Raw genomic sequence first — 21,197 nt, 5'->3', positions numbered from 1 at the left:
TAATTTGGCAGTTTCAACTGAAGGCTGCATTTATTGTACTCTGGGAGAAGAGGTGGTTCGGAAATTCATCATCAGGCTGCCTATTTCATATCTCAGAATTAAGCTCATTTTCATCTTTGTGCAGTGATAATGATGTCTACGCCTCTGCCAGACTGAGCTACAATTGTTCAAAGATTCCATATTCTGCTGTTAAATGTTTCATGGGAATTTCAAATCAAATTAAATGGGCAAGCAATTCATTTTATTGAAGGATTAACCTGTTAATTACAGGCACCATTCATGGCTCTTTCACTGAAAATGCAAGTTAAAGACCCAAGTGCCTTCAAATCTAGCAAAGGACGAAGGATTGGGGCTTAAGGTTGCTTATCTCTCAACTTGGGCATCGTTAACTCTCAGTACATGCAAGTTCAAAGGATGCATTTTTATTAATGACAGCATAGTTTCTATACCAGTTGTGACACTTCAATCAGAGCACACGCATCTCATTTCTAGCTCAATTCTGGGTTAATTAAGCTGCATTTTGTCACAAGGCTGTAAATTATGGAGGGACTGAATGTCATCAATAATAGCAGATATTTACTAAAACATCCTTTCAACTGTTTTGCGTGTTGGTCTGATTGGTTTTAGCTTTGGTCACTTCTGACGTGAATAAAGTCATGAAAAATATTTGAATAATGGAACCATTTGGTCTGGTCAATAGTCTTCTGAGTTAGCTGGTTATGAGTTCAAAGTATCACTAAAGGCCACAGGACAAGTAATCCAGGCTGACACTTCAGTGCACTGAGGGAGTGCTGCACTGCTGGAAGTGCTGTCTTTCAGCTGAGGCGACCCGAGGCCCTGGTTGCCAGCTCAAGTGGATGTGGAACATTCCACGACACAACTCAAAAGAAGTTTGGACTGTTCCGCCCGGTAGCCTTGCCAATCCGTGTCTCTCAATCAGCACATCAAAAACAGATGATCTGATTTCTATATTAAAGGAAGCGCTATCAATGCAAGTTGGCGGTGTTGGTGAGGTGCAAAATGTTAGGTTTTGTTCAGAATCTCAGATATTCTATGGAAGGAAGACTGAATCAGAGACAACTGACCATCCAGAATTTCACAAACGATGCTGCAGGAAATCCTGTGGGAGGGAGAGATGTTAGCAGGACAGGACCAGAAACCTAATGGCATTTGTGGCCAAGCGCCCGGGTCGCTCATTGCCCCTGAAGGGAAGTTGGGAGGGAACGGTTGGGCAGATCATACCACTGCCACATCGGCCAGTATGTTGCTGTTATTTTGACCTGGATTAACAAGTCCCAGCAGAGGCAACGCGGTAAAGAAGGTGAAGTTCATCCTCAGATCTGACAGGAGCTGGAATGTATCACAAAACTTGGCCAACTTTCAAATGCTACCACAAACACAGGAAATGAGAAATGCTTTCACCTGGACAAAGCAAAGATAACTTCACCATTGTAAATGTCTTAAACTGTGCAAGTTCCTTGCTCGATGGGCTGGGCTGACAGCAAAAATATCAGTTAAAACAGCTGAGGAAATGTTTGGAAACTATAGACCATTCAGCAGAGGAGGCCATTCGCATTTGTGCTAATTCTTTGACAGAGCATTAATCTGGGTGGCACGGTGATACAGTCGTTAGCATTTCTGCCTCACAGTGCTGAGGACCAGGTTTCGATCCCAGCCCTGGTTCAATGTCCGTGTGGAGTTTGCACATTCTCCCAGTGTCTGCATGGGTCTCACCCGCAGAACCCAAAGATGTGTAGGGTAGGTGGATTGGCTGTGCTAAATTGCCCCTAACTGGGAAAAAATGAATTGGGTACTCTTAATTTATTGAAAAAAAACAAGAGCAGTCTTATTTCTCTGCACTTTCCCATATCTCTGCCCTTCAAGTATTTATCTAATTTTATTTTGAAAGTAATTACTGAATCTGCTTTCACAATCCCTTCAGACACTGCATTCCAAATCACATTTCAGTGGGAGAAAAAGATTGGTTATTCTCCCTCAGCTCTTTTGCCAATTACCTTCAAGCTGTGCCCTCTAGTTACTGACCCTTCAGCCATTGGAAACCACATTTTGTTATTTACCACACAGAATCCTAGAATTTACAGAGCTGAAGGAGGCCATTCGGCCCATCGAGTCTGCACCAGCCCTTGGAAAGAGCACCTTACTTAAGCCCACGCCTCCACCCTACTCCCGTAGCCCAGTAACCCCTCAAAAGCCTTCATGAGTTTCAACAGCTACATCAAAATCTCTGCCCCAAGAACAACCCCAGTCTCTTCACATAACTGAACCCGTCCCCCCCAATCATTTGCACTATTTGAGCAAACAATTTCTGCACTCTCTCGAAGGCCATGGTATTCAGAATTACACACTATACTCCTGCTGAGGCGCAACCAGTGTCTTACAAATGTTCAGTGTAACACCCTGTTGGAAAACATGTAAAAGATGAAGGAAATTTTTAAAAGTGGCAATTGATCCTGTTGTCTGCTTCAGCTATTGAGAAAAATAAATCGGGTGGAGGCCAACAGCCAGCAAAGAACAAATTCATATCTCATATACAATTCATGCGAGAGCTAAATCCAGAGAAAATGCATTTATCGACGTGGCTTAATTTGGTTTTACTATCAGAAACTTAATTTCCTCAAACAGCACTGTTCAGACACAAATTGTTCCACCAGTTATGGGCGCAGCGATGTTTTATGGCAGCTCTGGCTCACTGTGAGCAGTTTTAACATCTCTGTAACAGTGGAACTTGCAAGAAACTTACATCGGGAGCACACTGTTGAATTTAAATCAGATTAAATGATGGGGTATAAAGACCATCTGTCTAAGGAAGCACCATTGTTAGCAGCAATAAAACATTATTATTAAAACACAGAGTGAAGTATAAGTTGGAAAAAAAATCCAATTCATTGAGAATTGCGGGCGTTTACTGCAGAGAATGATGGGTCTGCTTGGAGAACTTCACCCTATTTCTCTGCCCTTATCCCTTGTCAGAGGTAGCACGCTGGTCTCCTAGTCAGAAGGTCATGGGTTTGAGACCCTCACCAGAGGCACATATTCCAGGCTTGCACACCATGCAGTGTTCTGGGAGTTAACCAACAGGTTATTTGGCCCCTCATAACACATTCTATATGGACTTAGCCCATCAGAGTGGATTCATTAAAGATTCTGATGGATGCAACATGAGAAACACTTGAATCAGTTTATGAGAAAGACTGGTAATCAATTACCCTCTTGAAATAAAACTCATTGATTGCAGAACAATAAAGTTTTCTAGAGATCAATATTGCAGCTCATGTAAAATCTATATTTGTAAAGGATGTGTGTCGACGAGCAGTATTTAAATCATGAATTACAGCTGCCCACTTTCGCAGCCAGTATATTTGTGACTATCCTCTCAAATCAAACAGTTCCGAATTTGATCCCCAGCCAAGGCTGAATCAGCTAAATTGAGCCGAGGTGTGATGGAGGCTCTCACTGGGCCTTGTGCTGCAGGGGGAGGGAGTGAGGGGAGGAGGAGGATAATGTGCCAAAAATCCCACTCCTCCCAATAGCCACCTTTCCAAGTGCTAGACATGCAGACGTGTTGCGCTTGAGTGACAAGACTCACATGGGAAGGTGAGACAAGACTGATTCATCTCCACATTCCAATCTCATCAAAGGGGCAGAACGGCGGCCCAGCGGTTGGCACTGCTGTCTCATGGCACCGAGAACCCAGATTCGATCCCGGCCCTGGTTCACTGTCCGTTTGGGGTTTGCACATTCTCCCCACAACCCAAAGATGTGCAGGGTAGGTGGATTGACCACATTAAACTTCCCCTTAATTGGGGAAAAAAAAGAATTGGGTACTTTAATTTTTTTTTATATATCGTGTGACGTCAACATCACCACAGTGAATTATCCAGCTTCGGTTTTCGGCTCACCTACCTCCATGAAGGAATACCTCATTGATCTTGGATTCTGGAACCATTTGAAAAAATAAGGGCGATTTTGAGTCATCTAATTTTGTCCGTGAGAAAGTCAGAGTGGGTCCAATATCTATAAAGAAGCGAAAAACTTAAATTTCTGCGGCGTGATTGACTTTTGGAATCTTGCCCCCACCCACTCGTCAGTGGAGTAGTGCGAATCGTGTGACGCAAGCTTGGAAACCTCTTTTTAATACATTAGTATGCCATTAGCAAGCACTCACTCCAGATCTCCCCCTTGAGAATTCCTCTTGGGAATTTTGAACCAGGGCCAGTATCATTTACACCAAGCCTGGCTAGGCATGAGGCAGTCCCCAAGACATCTGTGATGTGTGGCCTGGGTGCCATTCAGCTGCAATGCTGGTCGGGCACCCTTTAAACATGGCCCCCAGATCGGTTTGAAGCCAGTGCCCAGCTCTTAAGAGTCCCCGCCATGCCAGAATGAGGACGTTAACGACACCCACTCTCTTCTTTTTCGAAGCGGCTCAGGATTCCATGAGAAATCCCACCGATGGGATTCACTCCATTTTTCCTGCGGGGACTGATATGTTGCCATTTTCTGCTAAGATTCCCCCCAATATTATTTTTCTCTGTGGTTTCTGCACTGTAAATCACTCCATTCCCTATCCCTCTTTCACGTATGAATGTAAAGGAGACAATGTTGTAACCCTCCTGTGTTTTGTGTGTAAATAAACTAACCGTTTGAATTCAGCCTAACTCAGGGTTTCTGTGGGGTTACTAATCGAAATTGGGGTTGGGAAATGGGCCGCCGCTTCTAAAAGGGGAAGCAAATCAAAAACACTTTTCTGTATATAGCGAGAGGAGAAATGAAAGATTTAAAGACATTAGAGGTTATACGTTACAGGGCACAAGCGTGCGTTTCGGCATAGTCAAATGAACAAACTGGGTCATTTACAGTCAGCACAATAGAACTATCGACAAGGCTATGTCATCTTAGATGCACATGTGCATATTATGGAAAGAAACTGTATGTTGGAAGATGTTTTATTATTTGCTCTGGCAATACTGGCATTTATTGTCCAGCTCCAGTTGGTGTGTAATATGTGACTTCTTGCTTGACCTCTCCAGAGGGCACTTCAGCATCAACTATGTTGGTGTGGGACTGGAGTCAAATACAGTCCCCAGTGGTTAAGGTCAGCAGGTTTGCTTCTTTCCAGGACAGTGATCAGTTGTGTTATTTTAAGATTTACAGCCACTTTTACAGAGAACATTTAAAAAAAAATTTCCAAATGCCATTTCTTTGGACAATCCTGAAGATGAACCTCCACATACAGGAGCATGTTCCCGTCACACACCATGGAAAAGCACTCAGGAGAAATGTACTTTCGAGTTGACACTTGTATTATTGAAGTGTCAGAACAGCTTGCTCAAATGACCCTTCGGACTTCAAGAATCTATTTGGAAACGCAGTGATTATGCTGGCAAATACACAGCAATGTCCATATTATGGGTAAAATGAATGACCCGTCGATGTGCTTTTTGGCTGTGATGGTTCAGGGAGTAAAACGTTGACCAGGACACCAAAACTCTCAAACAGTGCAATTCTGAAGCACTGGAACAATAGGGACTTGGTTTAATATATAATTTAATGAATGCTACATTTAGTCAAGTACTTCACTGGAGAGCTTGATTCGCTGATATACTCAGGTCCTGGATTGTCCACGTTGCTCAGAGGAGACAGTGGTACCAGTGGTATCAAACTCACCATAGCCAGTCCTAATGAAAGACCATCAAAGTGAAACACTAAGTGTGCTTCTCCCCCACGGATGCTGCCAGACCTGTTGAGTACTTCCAACATTTTCTGTTTTTATTTCACTTTATAAAGGATTGATATTTCACACGCGGTGCCGAACCATGAGCCTGAATGTGTTGCATATCCTCAACAAGTCAGGAATGGAACTGAACTATTGGAGAATCAAAAGAAGTCAGTTAATAACAGAACATCTGATTACACCCGGGGAGGTGTCATCTGGCATTGGGATGCAATTGACTGCTGGAAGTGTTCAAGAGGCAGCCACCATTGCATTAGGATGTGGCATACAGAGTGCGCCACCAGCTCACTGGGAGAGAAAAGCACATTCTGCAGATAAATTCCTCATCCTAGCACCGATGTGGGGCAAATACAGTCCACTTCAAGTCTGTGCTCCCTCAGAAAGAACCATGTATTCTGCTTTGATTAATGTCCTTTCTTCCCTTGTGCTATCGCAAGCAGGAGCGAATCATCACAATGGCTTCTTATTATAGATTCTCAGCACCAGGGCTGCAACCTCTCTAGGCTTCCCAACCTAATAAGCATTTTATAAGGATCTAGACTTGGGTCATGTAAAGAACAAAGAAAAGTACAACACAGGAACAGGCCCTTCAGCCCTCCAAGCCTGCACTGACCATGCTGTCCGTCTAACCTAAAACCTTCTACACGTCTGGGGTCTGTAACCCTCTATTCCCATCCTATTCTTGTATTTGTTAAGACGCCAATCAAGCGTCACTATCGTACCTGCTTCCATCACCTCCTCCGGCAGTGGGTTTGAGGCATGCACTACCCTTTGTGCAAAAAGCTTCCCTCGCACATCTCTGAACTTTGCCCCTTGCACCTTAAACCTGTATCTCCTAGTAATTGACTCTTCCACCCTGGGAAAAAGCTTCTGACTATCCACGACCCTCATAATTTGGTAGACTAAAGCTCGATCTTCTAGGAATTTAGACCCCAGACGTTTTGTCAATAACTTCATTATCTTATTTGAACACTAATGGCAATATCAAAAATGAAAAGGCTATAAATATTATGAAACAATGTTAATTGGTCAGAAATTAGGGTCTGTTACCTTGTTCAATAGATAATAGTATGGCAGGAAAAAGATAGGTATCTGTTATAAGAATGTGTTTAATTTTCAGGTGTAAAAAAAGGTTTCAGAAATGGAGATTGGGATGTTCTGGCTGATGAAATTAAGTTATAAAGAAAAATAAAGTTCATTAAATATATAGTCATAAAATCTTGTTCTGCGCTTTTCATAAATAGGAGAGTAAATGCGAAGCTAAAATCTAAATGTCTAGATGGCCCACAGGGAAAGTAGTCTCCAAAATAAATATTTCACAGTGTTAAACAATGGCAAGATTGCATGTAAAAGCATCAGATACAGCTGAAGTTAACAAAAGCCACTATTGAATGTCAAAAATGCATTTGGAAAAAACAACTGATCAGGTGGCATTCCCATGATAAAGTTTTCTAAGTTATGCAAGTGGCCAGAAAAACCACAAATCTTTGAAAGATGGTTAGGATTGAGTAGTAAGATATGGCTGAAATGTAAATATATGTATGTGGTATTCATTTCCACTATTGGAAGATGACACAGTGGTAAGTATAAATGCTTTAGATATAGACTCATTAAATAGAAATGCATAAATGGTCTTAACTTAGTTTGAGGCACTGAGGATTGACTAGGTAGGTGGACATAATAATATTTAACGTTGAAACAGTGAATGCTCTATAATATTGGAGGTACTATACAAACCATAACTTTAGTAACTAATAGTTCTTTTGAGTCTAAACTAGTTTGAAATGACTGGAGAAAGAGCTGAATGCATGCACATGTGCCAAGGCCCATTAATTGTTTTCTAGATAGGAACATGGGAACAAGAGACGGGCATTCACCCCCTTGAGATCATTCTGCTAAATTACGACTGATGTGTCTTAACTCTGTTTAAGTAAACTTTTCATGATTTTAATAGGCTTCAATTAAATAATTAAATTGTTGCACAATGCAATTCTACCGAAAAATCAATGATTCAAAATTCATTTATCAAAATAAAATACCTGCTGGCACGAACAATTTTCACTTAAAAAAACAGTTTTACTTAAGCTTGGGGCTGCAAGTGATTAATACATAGGAAAACAATGTAATAGAAGTTTTAGAAATTATATGGTCAACAAATTTTCTTAGCACTCTTGCACCTCACACCACCCCACTGGTGGTGGTTGGGAAGAGAGTGTGCAAAGATAATGGGAAGAGAGGGGAGTGCAGGGAGAGAGAGTATGTATGGGGTAGGAAGGGGGAGAGCGAGTGCGATGTGTCGGTGCAGACTCGATGGGCTGAAGGGCCTCTTCTGTGTTGTATTATTCTATGAATGATGCTGAGCACAGGGCCCCACTAACTGTAAATCCGCCACTGCACATAGCAGTCAGTCTGTCAAGTAGAAATAAGAGCACTCACTGTGAGATCTAATCCACGCCACGGTAAGGCCCTGAATCACTGCCAGAATTATCTACACTGTACAAGTGTTTGAGGACATGCGCATGATGCACCTTCACATATTTTACACCAATATGAGTGGGTAGCGTAATTGTAGAGACCTTTTTACACTTAACATTTTCTGTACTGAAGAATTCAAGAGCCAAGACTCCCGGTAGAAGAGATATAACTTCAAATTAATCTGAACTATTTTTCTTCCTCCACTCCTCCCCACCCCGTAAGCTAATGGTCCTGCTCCAATTTAAAGGGACAAGGACGTGGATCTGGAGTAGGCCATTCCCCAGGCATGCTCCTGAAAGCTACATCACCGCATTGTCATAAACAATGTCTCCACTTAGCTGGTCTTCTGACAGGCCAGTAGTGATTCATTCAGGAAGAGTGATTTGTATTGATGTCTACTGTCACAGGTTGGTTTCGTATGTAATACCCTTCTACAGCATTACTTAATCATTGGCTTTTCTAAGGATCACTATCAGCTGCTCACGGTTCACGGAAAGCATTACATTCATCACTTGCCATTCTGTCAACTTAAATTAAATTTGCCAACAGCAAATTCCTCCTACCTAACACCTTGAGACTGGCATCAAAATTGGGAGAGCTGCCCCACAGACTAGTCAAGCATCAGCCTGACATAGTCATATTTTCGGAATCATACCTTATAGATAATGTCCCAAACACGACTGTTACCATTCCTGGGTATGACCCTTCCCACCAGCAGGACAGACCCTCCAGAGTTGACGACGCAATGGCATACAGTTAGGAGGCAGTGGTCCTGGGAATCCTCAACAGCAATTCTGGATCCATGAAGTCTCATGGTATTATGTCAAAGATGGTCGGCAAAGAAACCTTCTGCAGATTACCAGCTTCATCTTTTCAAAGGAAATTAGAGATAAGTAAAAAATGCTGGCCTTGCCAGCAGCACTATCGTCCTATCAAAGAATTTTAAAAATAGCCTCCCTGCCACCACTCCCCTCCCCAAACCCCTGCACCTCAGCTGATGAATTAGTACTCCTCCACGTTGAATACCACTTGGAGGAAACACAAAGGGCAGCAAGTTCATGGAATGTACTCTGGGAGGGGGCCTTCAGAAATAATAGATCTGCCAAATTATGTCTGCAGCAGGTAATCCGGGAACCAACAAGAGGGAAAAACCTGCGCGATCTCATCCGCGCTAATCTACCGGCCAGAGACATCTGTCCCTGATTTGTCCCAGTATTGGTCGGAGTAATCGCCACACAGTCTTTGCGGAGACAAAGTTCTGCCTTCATTTGAAAATACCAGCTGCCTCCACACTATCACCGTGTGAAATGGGATCCAGTAGCCCAAACTGGGCATTCACCAGCAGCAGAATTCTACCAACCACAACCTGTAATATCATGGATTGACATATTCTTATCAACTTTCCCGTCAAAACTAGTTCAATGAGGACTGTAGGAGGGCATTCCAGGAGCAGCACCAGGCACACACAAAAATGACGTGCCAACCCGATGAAGCGGTAACACATGACTGCATGCATGCTAAACAGCAGAGGAAACATGCAATCAACAAAGCGACCCGACAACCAACAAATTAGATCAACATTCCATAGTCCTTCCACACTAAATTTGTGACAACTAAACCACTTACAGAAGGAGAAGACTCCACAAACATCCCCATCCTCAGTGACGTGAAGCTAAACATGCAACTGATAAGTCTGAAGTATTTGCAACTATTTTCAGCCAGAGGTACAGAACAGATGATCCATCTCGGCTTCCTCTCAAGGTCCCCGGCATCGTAGATGCCAATCTTGAGCCGATCCAATTTTCTCCACACGATAGCATGAAACAGGAGGAATTTGATACAGCAAAGGCTATATGTGGGAATTGACAATATCCTGGGTGTAGCAGCCTTGTGCTCCAGAACTAACCACATAACCACACCCCTAACCAAGCTGTTCCAGTACAGCAATAGCACTGGCATTTACCCAATGTATAAAATATCCTCGGTATGTCAATTACCTATCAGTATATACCTGATCATCAGTAAAATAATGAAAAGGGTCACTAACAATGCTGACAAGCGGCACTACTCAGCAAAATCTAGTCAGTGATGCTATTTGGGTTCCACCAGGGTCCCTCAGCTCCTGGTCGTGGTTGCAACCTTGGTCTAAATATGGACAAGAGTTGAAGAGTTTGAGAGGTGAGGCGAATGACAGCCCTTGACATCAAGTCAGAATTTGACCAAGTGACGCATAAAGGAGCCTTCACAAAATTGAAGCCAATGGGAATTAGGTGGTAAACATTCCACTGGCTGGAAATATTGTGAACAAAAAGGAAGATGGTTGTGGTTGTTGGAGGCCTCAGTTAATCTGCTGTTACAACCTTCATCCATGCTTCTGTTAACTCTAGACTTGACTAACCCAACACACCCCTGGACAGATTCCCATCGACCCCACTCTATAAACTTCAGCTGATTTAAAATGCTGCCGCCTCAAACCAAGTCCTGTTCACTCCTGTGCTGACTGACCTACGCTGGCTCCTGGCTGATCAACGTTTTGATTTTGGAGGTCCCATCCTTTTCAAATTCCTCCATAGCCTCACACCTTCCTAGCCTCAGTAAGCTCCTCCAGCATGCTTACCCTCCGAGATCTGCACACATCCCATTCTGGCCTCTTGGGCAATCCCCAGTTTTAATTGCTCCATCATTGGTGGCTGTGCCTCCAGATATTGAAGCCCAAACTCTGGAATGCAGTTCACACTTCAATCCCAGCTTTTAGTCATCCAGCCTAATACCTGCTTGTGTGGCTCAAGTCCCTGTAAGGCACATTGGGGCATTCGATTACATTACAGGCCTTGTATAAATGCAATATATGGCTTACAGCACCAACGCAGAACTGACGCCAAGTCATACACAAATGGAGGTATGTTGTATTTTACTTATGGCTCTTACCTTCCTGGGAGTTTTGATATAGAGGTGATACAACCACTTCAAGACGGCAATCCTCGTCATCATCCCTGTTACTGTGTCATGAAGGTGACGATCAAGCACCAGCACGATTCCATCCAAGTCAAGGGCCTCCTGAGAACGGTCTATCCTGCACAAGTAATAAGCAGGTTTGTCAATGTGCATTAAAAAGGGGTAGGGCCAGGGGATGGGTAAAAGTCGGCTGCAAGCTAAGGAAAGGTATACCATATCAAACCATGACTACCTGACAACAATAGGATCCGAATACACGCACACACAATCTCGGAATGATTATGTGGTGAGCTGTTGACTGGAAAGGTTGCAGGCTCTATTTTTCATGGGTAATGCATTGTCTGGTGCCAGCCCGAGCAGGTTTAGGAAATATGTGGAACCAGGTCAACGCCTTGGTGGTGGTGGGGGGGTGGGGGGGGGGGGGGGGGGGGGGGGGGGGGGGGGGGAATGATGATACAACGCCAGTCTCAGCGCCTTCAGGAGCCAACGACAGAGTGGCAGCGCCTGGGGATGGGGGGGGGGTTTGCAACATCTACACATCGGCCTTCAGGGAGCCGACGACAACGCCACAGCCTTCCGGGGGTGGAATGATGATAGCAGCAAAATCAGCGCCTTCAGTGAGGGTGGGGACAACATACAACACAGTGCCAGAGTCAGTGCCTTCGGTGCGTGCGGGGGGGGGGGGGGGGGGGGGGGGGGGGGGGGGGGGGGGGGGGGGGAGACGGGGGGGAACCACACAGGGCATGTTCAGCGCGTTTGGGACTATCCAAGTTTGGATGTGAACTCGAATGAAGTGTGAACTGATTCATTGAGTTGATGAGAGTGGTGAAAATTGAACTAAAGGCCACTATGCGGCTATATACTGTGTTTTTGGATTTATAGTTGTTACATCATAGCTATGAGGAGCAATGCAAGTTCTCTGTCGCTAGGAGTCCAGATCAAGCTTTGCTGCGACTTCAAACAGAAATTTAAACTGGGATTAGGCAACATTTTTTATTTTTAAAAAATATTTTTATTCTCCTCCTTTTTCACAATTTTTGACCCGAATTTACACCCACCAACAATCAATAACCAACAACAAATATCTCAAACCCCATAACAGTAACAACGATCCCATCCTCCCACCATGCCCAGACATCAGCCCGCATGTTAACATAAACAAATAACAAAGAAGAAAAAAAAGGAATCAGGGATTACCCATAGCCATCTTCAATATACGCAGCCCCCCTCCCCCCCACACCCCACCCACCCTCCCCCCCCCAACTAATGTTCGATGTTATCCAGTTCTTGAAAGTGCATAATAAATAGTGCCCATGACTTGTAGAACCCCTCCGAGCTTCCCCTCAGTTCGAACTTAACCTTCTCAAGCGTTAAGTATTCCAACAGGTCCCCATGCCACGCCAGGGCACAGGGTGGAGAGGCTGCTCTCCATCCCAGCAGGATCCGCCTTCGGGCGATCAACGAGGCGAAAGCTATGATATCTGCCTCCGCACCCGTTTCCATCGCTGGCTGATCCGACACCCCGAATATGGCCTCCCGGGGACCCGGGTCCAGCTTCACATGCACCACCTTGGAGATTACCCTAAAAACCTCCTTCCAGTACTCCCCAAGCTTTGGACAGGACCAAAGCATATGAACGTGATTAGCGCCCCCGCCCCGCCCCCCCGCCAACGTTCACACACATCTGCCCCTTCAAAGAATCGGCTCATCCTTGCCCTCATGAGGTGTACCCTGTACACCACCTTCAGCTGTATCAGCCCCAACCTCGCACACAAGGTGGAGGCATTCACTCTCCGGTGCACCTCACACCAGACCCCCTCCTCTGTAACCTCTCCCAATTCTTCCTCACACTTCGCTTTGATCCCCTCCAGTGGTACCTTATCCTTTTCCAACATAGCTCCGTATACCGCTGACACTGTCCGCTTCTCCAGTCCACTTGCCGCCAGCACCTCCTCCAACAACGTGGAGGCCGGTTCCTCCGGGAAGCTCTGTATCTCCTTCCTGGCAAAGTCCCGAACCTGCATATACCTAAACACTTCTCCCTGCTCCAGCCCATACTTCGCTTCCAGCTCCCTCAATCCTGCAAACCAACCCCGAGGAAACAAATCTTTTAGAGTCTTAATCCCCTTCTCTTCCCATTTCCGAAAGCTTCCGTCCCACCTCCCTGGCTCAAATCTGTGGTTCTCCCTGATCGGCATTTCCCTTGACCCTGCCCCAACCTGAAGTGTTGGCGAAACGTCCTCCGGATTTTCAATGACGCCATCACTACCGGACTCCCTGAGTATTTCCCCGGAGCTATCGGGAGCGGGGCCGTTGCTAGTGCCTTCAGCCCCGACCCCCTGCATGAACTCTCCTCCATTCTGACCCACTGGGAATCAACCCCTCTGACCCAGCTCCGCACCTTCTCCACATTCGCCGCCCAGTAGTAGTACATCAGGTTCAGGAGACCCAAACCTCCTGCCTGCCTTCCCCTCTGTAGCAGCACCTTCCTCACTCTGGCCACCTTCCCTCCCCATATAAACGAGGTAATCCTCCCCTCAATCTCCCTGAAAAATGACTTTGGCAGGAAAATCAGTAGGCATTGAAAAATAAACAGAAATCGCGGCAACACATTCATTTTAACCGCCTGCACTCGACCCGCCAGTGACAGAGGGAGACCATCCCACCTCGCCAGGTCGGCTTTCACTCTCCCCACCAAACTAGCGATGTTGTATCTGCGAAGCCTTCCCCACTCCCGGGCAACCTGCACCCCCAAATACCTAAAGTGGGTCCCTGCCCTACGGAATGGCAGCCCCACCACCGCTGCGCCCACCCCCGGTTGAGACACCACGAAATACTCACTCTTGTCCAAGTTCAGCTTGTACCCAGAGAAAGACCCAAATACCTGGAGCAACTCCAATATTCCTCCTATCGACTCACTCGGCTCCGACACATACAACAGCAAGTCGTCGGCATACAAGGACACCCTATGCTCTATCCCCCCTCATAGAAACATTTAAAATTATGAAGGGAATAGATAGGATAGATGCGGGCAGGTTGTTTCCACTGGCGGGTGACAGCAGAACTAGGGGACATAGCCTCAAAATAAGGGGAAGTAGATTTAGGACTGAGTTTAGGAGGAACTTCTTCACCCAAAGGGTTGTGAATCTATGGAATTCCTTGCCCAGTGAAGCAGTTGAGGCTCCTTCATTACATGGTTTTTAAGGTAAAGATAGATAGTTTTTTGAAGAATAAAGGGATTAAGGGTTATGGTGTTCGGGCCGGAAAGTGGAGCTGAGTCCACAAAAGATCAGCCATGATCTAATTGAATGGCGGAGCAGGCTCGAGGGGCCAGATGGCCTACTCCTGCTCCTAGTTCTTATGTTCTTATTCCTTTCTATGCTCCCGAACTTCTTAATGCGATGGCCAACGGCTCAATCGCAAGCGCAAACAGCAGGGGGGACATAGGACATCCCTGTCTCATCCCACGGTGGAGAGAGAAATATCTCGAACTGATATTGTTCGTGCGGACACTCGCCTTTGGCTCCTTATATAATAACTTTACCCAGTTCACAAATCTTGGTCTAATCCCAAACCGTTCCAGCACTGCTATCAGGTACCCCCATTCCACCCAATCAAACGCCTTCACGGCGTCCAGTGCCACCACCACCTCTGTTTCCTTCCCTTCCGCCGGTGCCATAACGACGTTCAAGACCCTCCTAATATTCGAAAACAGCTGCCTCCCTTTCACGAACCCTGTCTGATCCTCACCTATCATCTTCGGGAGGCACCCCTCCAGCCTACCCGCCAGTACCTTTGCCAATACCTTTGCGTCCACATTAAGAAGTGAAATGGGCCTATACGACCCACACTCCGTTGGATCCTTATCCTTTTCAAGCAACAGTGAAATCGATGTCTGCCCCAAGGTTTGCGGTAGCACTCCCTTCCCTATCGCCTCTTCAAACATCCCTACCATCAGCGGTGCCAACTTATCCTTAAATTTTTTATAATATTCCGCCGGAAACCCACCCGGCCCTGCCACCTTCCCCGCCTGCATCCTCCCAATCGCGTCTTTTATCTCCTGCTCCAGTATTGCTCCTTTTAACGTAGCCTTGTCTCCCTCCCCTAGCCTCGGGTACTCCAACCCATCCAGAACTTCCAGTATCTCACGGTCTCCCCCGGGTGGCTCTGACCTGTACAACCTCGCGTAGAATTCCCCAAAAGCCTTGTTAATCAGCTCCGGAGCCACCACCAACTTCCCGGCCCTAGCCCTTACCTGAAGAATTTCCCTTGCTGCTGCCTCCCTCCGCGGAGAGCTGACCTGCTAATATACTCCCCGCCTTGTCTCCATGTTCATAAACTGCACCCCTTACTCGCCTCAGTTGGCGCACCGCCTTCCTGGTGGATAGTCGGTCGAAGCTCGCCTGTCGTTCCTTCCTCTTTCCCAGAACCGCTGGGTCCCCATCCTCCTCATAACTCCTATCTGCCTCCAACATCTCATCTATTAGCCTCTGCCGCTCCAACCTCTCCTCTTTGTCCACCCTGGCCATAAACGAAATTACCTCACCCCTCAGTACCGCCTTTAGAGCCTCCCAGATGACTGCCATTGACTCCTCACCCGTACAATTGAATCTTACATATTCCTTAATTACCTTTTCAATTTTTTCACAGAATACTTGGTCCCCCAAAAGCCCCACATCCAGTTTCCACCTCAGCCTCTGCACTACCCCCTTCTCCAGCACCATATCCACCCAATGCGGAGCATTATCTGACACTGCAATTGCAGAGTATTCCGACCCCTTGACTCCAGCCAGCAAAGCCTTCCCCAGCACAAAAAAGTCAATCCGCGAGTATACCCTATGGACTGCTGAGAAAAACGAGTACTCCCGTTCCCCTGGGTGCAGGAACCTCCAAGGGTCCACCCCTCCCATTTCCACCATGAGCCCAGCCAGTGCCTTCACCCCCACTGATGGGACCAGTGAGCGCGGCTGTGATCTGTCCCCAACCTTGGCTCCTGCACCAAGTTCCAGTCCCCCCCACAATCAGCTCGTGTGTGTCCAAGTCAGGAATGGCTCCAAACACCTTCCTCGCAAATCCCGCATCGTCCCAGTTGGGACCGTATACACTTACCAGCGCCACTAATCTCCCGTCCAGCGCCCCGGCCACAATCCCATATCTACCCCCCTGATCTGCCACTACCTTCTCCATCTGGAAGCGTACCCTTTTGCTGACCAACACTGCTACCCCTCGAGCCCTTCCATCAAATCCAGAGTGAAACACTTGGCTAACCCAACCCTTTTTAGGTCTCACCTGGTCCTTCACCCTCAAGTGAGTCTCCTGCAGCATTGCCCCATCAGTTTTCAGACTTTTAAGATGCGCAAGCACCCTTGAACTCTTGACCGAACCTCCTAGCACTTTCACGTACCACGTAACTATCCTTACTGGGGGTCTCTCACACCCCCCCCCCCCACCTTTCATATCCACCATCAACACACCGCCGGGCCCTGCCCCATAAGCCTGACCCACCCCTGTCCATTGTTAACATCGAACCCCCCCCTCCCAAAAACTCCCCCTACCTTTCCCCCAGAAACAACATCCCCCAGCATCCAACCCTTCCTCCTCCCATCTCGCTTGCCTCGTAGGCCCATTGACGCCTACTATCCAGGCTCCAATGTCCGCAGCCCTCCTCCCCTCTCACCTCCGTTCACTAGCTGACTGACTTTAACTAGCCCAGATGCCGCTTGTCTTTTTGCCAACTCCACCGTCAAGTCCTGGTAGATCCGGACCGTAGTACCATCCCATAGTATCTCCCGCTTCTGCTTCGCCCAGTTTAACACCTTCTCCTTCATGCAAAACTTATGGAAGCAGATAATTACTGCACTCGGCGGCTCGTTCACTTTGGGCTTCGGCCTTAACGACCGATGGGCTCGGTCTAGCTCGTACTGGGAGGGGCTCTCACCCTCCCCCATCAGCTCCGCCAACTTCTTGGGAAGTATTGTGTTGGCCTTGGGCCCTCTGTCCCTTCGGGCAAACCCACAATTCTCAAATTATGCCGCCTTGAGCGGTTTTCCAAGTCTTCCAGCTTTGCTCGGAGACCTCTATTAATCCACAGCCCTCCGCACCTCATCTCCCATCGAGGTGACCTGGTCGCTGTGTCGTGACATGGCTTCCTCCACTTCTTTCATCTTCTCGCCCTGCTCTCTCACCTCAGCCAATGCCTTTGCCATCGACACCTTCAACGGGGCAATTATCGGGGCGATTGCCTCTTCCATCAGTAACTTCAATGCGGCCGCTGTCTCTTTTTTCCAGGCCTCCACGTGCCTTGCAAACTGTTTTTCCAGCTCCCCTGCCATCACCTCGGTCATCTTCTCCACCGTAAATAGTGCGGCTCCGCTTTGCAATTCGGCTTTCGCCATCCTATCGCCACTTTTATTAGTTTTCTCCTTCAGCGACGACCCCACGTTTCCTCCTTTCTTCGACGCTGCTTTTCGCATCCTTTAGCAGCTTATTGTTTTTCACTTTCTTTCTCTTCTCTCTCCCTCCACCCTTCTGTCCTTCATCAATTTGAATTATTGTTTTTTTTAAAGACAAAGGGGAGGAGAAAAAAAAACTTCACCAAACTTCTTTAAATCTTCCAGCTCTCTTCCTTTCCCCTGTACTCATCCAGAACCCTGGGACCAGGTTCCAGCCTTCTTTCTTTCGCCTAGGTGGGAGCCATCGGTTGTGGGACACCGCACTTACATGGTGTCCTGGACTCAGGCCTGCCTCCTCGGCCTCCTCGTAGCCCCCGTTGCTCTGGCCCCGACGCCGCTCTGGGCCCAGGGCCTCAGCCCCCACCGCCCCAACACCCGCGCGGGGTTCTTCACCGGTTTTTAAACCGGACCCGCTGGCTGCTCGCGACGGCCCCAAAAGCCGACGGCCTTTCCCCGAAATCGCCGCGACTCGCGGCCACCAGCGGGAGTTCTTCGCGCTGCGGCCGCCCTGCGCACCCACACCACCGGAAGTCCAAGGGATTAGGCAAGATTAATGGTCAACTCAGCAACCAATTAGTATTTCACCTACTTTGAACAATCCTCAAAATAGAGAAACAAAAATCCTCTATTTAAACATTCATCCAATTTGAATTAACAATTTTCACAGGTTGGTCTTGAAATTGTCTGGATAACTAACTTGGCTTCTGCTAGAAGTTTTCTACATTAAACCACTTATACCTTTCCTGAAACCTGCCCTTTGAACGGTGCTTTTTTATCTTTTAAATTTATTTTTTATGAATTTAGAGCACCCAATTATTTCTGTCCAATCAAGGGGCAATTTTGTGTGGCCATGTTTTTATAAAATAATAATCTTTTTATTGTCACAAGTAGGCTTACATTAACACTGCAATGAAGTTACTGTGAAAATCCCATCGCCACATTCCGGCGCCTGTTCGGGTCACAGAGGGAGAATTCAGAATGTCCAAATTACCCAACAGCGCGTCTTTCGGAACTTGTGGGAGGAAACCTGAGCACCCGGAGGAAACCCACGCAGACTTCACACAGACAGTGACCCAAGCCGGGAATCGAACCTGGGACCCTGCAGCTGTGAAGCAGCAGTGCTAAACACTCTGCTACCGGCTGCCCCTAAGGCACAACCGCTGCAAATATCGCCATATGCATGCACGGCCAAGACCCTGCCATTTTCCAGCCATTTTTGTCGTAGAAGCCGGGGGTTTTACTCAGCGCGGCTGCTAGACCCTCACCGGTTGCAGGATCGCTTAGCCTCCAAATCGGTAAATCCAGCCGATTGTGTTTAGCTTTAATAAGATGGAGTCAATGGGAAGAGGCAGAGCTGACGTAATCAGGTGTTGAGTTTGTGTTTAATTGAGTTAAAGATTTGAGTGTGGGCAGACCAGCAGCTTCTCTCAACAAAGAACAGTACAGCACAGAACAGGCCCTTCGGCCCTCAATGTTGTGCCGAGCCATGATCACCCTACTCAAACCCACGTATCCACCCTATACCCGTAACCCAACAACCCCCCCCTTAACCTTACTTTTATTGGGACACTACAGGCAATTTATCATGGCCAATCCACCTAACCCACACATCTTTGGACTGTGGGAGGAAACCGGAGCACCCGGAGGAAACCCACGCACACAGGGGGAGGACGTGCAGACTCCACACAGACAGTGACCCAGCCGGGAATCGAACCTGGGACCCTGGAGCTGTTTAGTTGAAAAGATTTTTCTTGTGAACACAACAGTGGTTTCTGAAAGGCTGGAAAGTTTGGGCAGTACGGTAACACAAGTGGATAGCACTGTGGCTTCACAGCACCAGGGTCCCAGGTTCGATTCCCCGCTGGGTCACTGTCTGTGTGGAGTCTGCACGTTCTCCACGTGCCTGTGTGAGTTTCCTCCAGGTGCTTTGGTTTCCTCCCACAGTCCAAAGACGTACAGGTTAGGTGGATTGGCCATGATAAATTGCCCTTAGTAACCAAAAAGGTTAGGAGGGGTTATTGGGTTACGGGGATAGGGTGGAGGGGAGGGCTTAAATGAATCGGTGCAGACTCGATGGGCCGAAGGCTTCCTTCCGTACTGTATGTTCTATGTTCCATGGTTTTAAACAGTAGTTTGACATAAACAAGAATCTGCAAGCTGGTTCCTTAAGCATCTCTCTGTCAAAGTGGTTTATCGAAGACATCTCTTTACTGCAAGTATTCCTGGGTTGGCTAACTTATTTAAAACTAGATTTTGACCCAAGATGGGTTTTGCTTTAGTGGAGATAAAAGATAGCAGTTAGGATTTAATGTTTCATTGTCATTGTTCAACATTGTTTAATGGGTAATTGTAAGTTGTTTTCTTGTATGATGTTAAAATTATTTTAATCCTGTGTTAGTAATAAAGTTTGTTTTAATATACCATATCCCTATTTGCACATGGAATCATTCCAGGAGCAAAGTATCCTTTCCTCAGTCTTACAAAATTAAAATAAAATATTGAGGTTTCTGTCCAGTATCCTAGCATTGGGGTCTGGTCTGGGATCGTAATACAGTAAAAGAATATCTGGCCTTCCAGCCTGCCCAACAGAGTTGTGGTGCCTATTTAGTCTGTCAAGAGGCTCCATAACCCCTCAGTTTCAGTGTCCTGGAAGGGATAACACATTAGAACAAAAAACGCAGGGCCAATGAGTGGAAAGTACAATTTATAGAGAAATTAAAATCATTTTTTTAAGATTGACAAGGCAAGAAGCCTATCACAGTTGGGAAACAGTTTACTAAGCGTTTCAAAGGAGGCAAAATGCTAAAAATAACACTGAGACATTGAAGGGGGAAAGAAAGTAAAATGATAAAAGGAGTCCGTACTCCTGCTGCATCTGCCACCCCTCACCCCTTTCCGAGCACCCAGCCCCTGGCAGTTAAATGCAAAAGGTGAAACGCAGATCATCTACTGGTCTCCAGTCAAGAGCAGAAAGGAACGGAAAGGAGTCTAAATCTACAGACAACACAATTATATCACTTGAGCATTCTCCTTTCATAATGATGACTCAAATAGATTCTGTTCATCCTTTCACCTGTCGGATAGAGGGGCTAATATGACCTCAACAGGTGGGAGTGTGTAAAATACCACCACAGCTTCAAGCTGAGATTTGTATCATCAATATCATGGAGAAATGATTATTCATCTTTATATGCTCAATTATTGGTACAATGGACAGAGATTGTGTGGATTCTGGTCTAGTGGAGACTGTTGCATTCACTTGCACACAGTAACAGTCATAAGCATCTCCTCTGGTTCAGTCCTGCTGCCTGTATCATGACACACGTTACAGTCTGTTTGAGAAAATAATTTTGTTGAGGGGACTGCACTGATAAAAAGTGGCGTCTCCAAGGCAGAGGTCAATGTCCTCACTGGGGAAATTTGTCCTTGTAATCAGACAGTTAATCGACATGCCTGACTACACTCTCTAACCGGTAGCTGCTCTCTCACTACTGAATTAGAAGATCATGATTTTCAAATCTTGCTCTAGGATCACATTCAGGGCTGGGACCCCAGTGCAT

At 46.5% G+C, this 21,197-nt stretch overlaps 1 protein-coding gene across 3 annotated transcripts in view; it reads right to left on the bottom strand.

Moving 5' to 3' along the window:
• The window catches only part of vac14 (vac14 homolog (S. cerevisiae)), a 413,902-nt gene that overhangs the window by 296,238 nt on the left and 96,467 nt on the right, over positions 1-21,197 (bottom strand). For all 3 annotated transcript variants that reach the window (XR_005461858.1, XM_038807077.1, XM_038807078.1), the window contains exon 12: positions 11,159-11,303. Coding sequence is in view for 2 of the 3 variants with exons in the window: in XM_038807077.1 (XP_038663005.1) it covers positions 11,159-11,303 (145 nt within the window). In the remaining variant the exon portion in view is untranslated. The remainder of the gene's footprint in view (positions 1-11,158; positions 11,304-21,197) is intronic.

The sequence above is a fragment of the Scyliorhinus canicula genome, chromosome 9 (genome assembly GCF_902713615.1).
Source record: "Scyliorhinus canicula chromosome 9, sScyCan1.1, whole genome shotgun sequence".
Lineage (NCBI taxonomy): Eukaryota > Metazoa > Chordata > Chondrichthyes > Carcharhiniformes > Scyliorhinidae > Scyliorhinus > Scyliorhinus canicula.
This window is presented reverse-complemented; position numbering and strand designations above follow the sequence as displayed.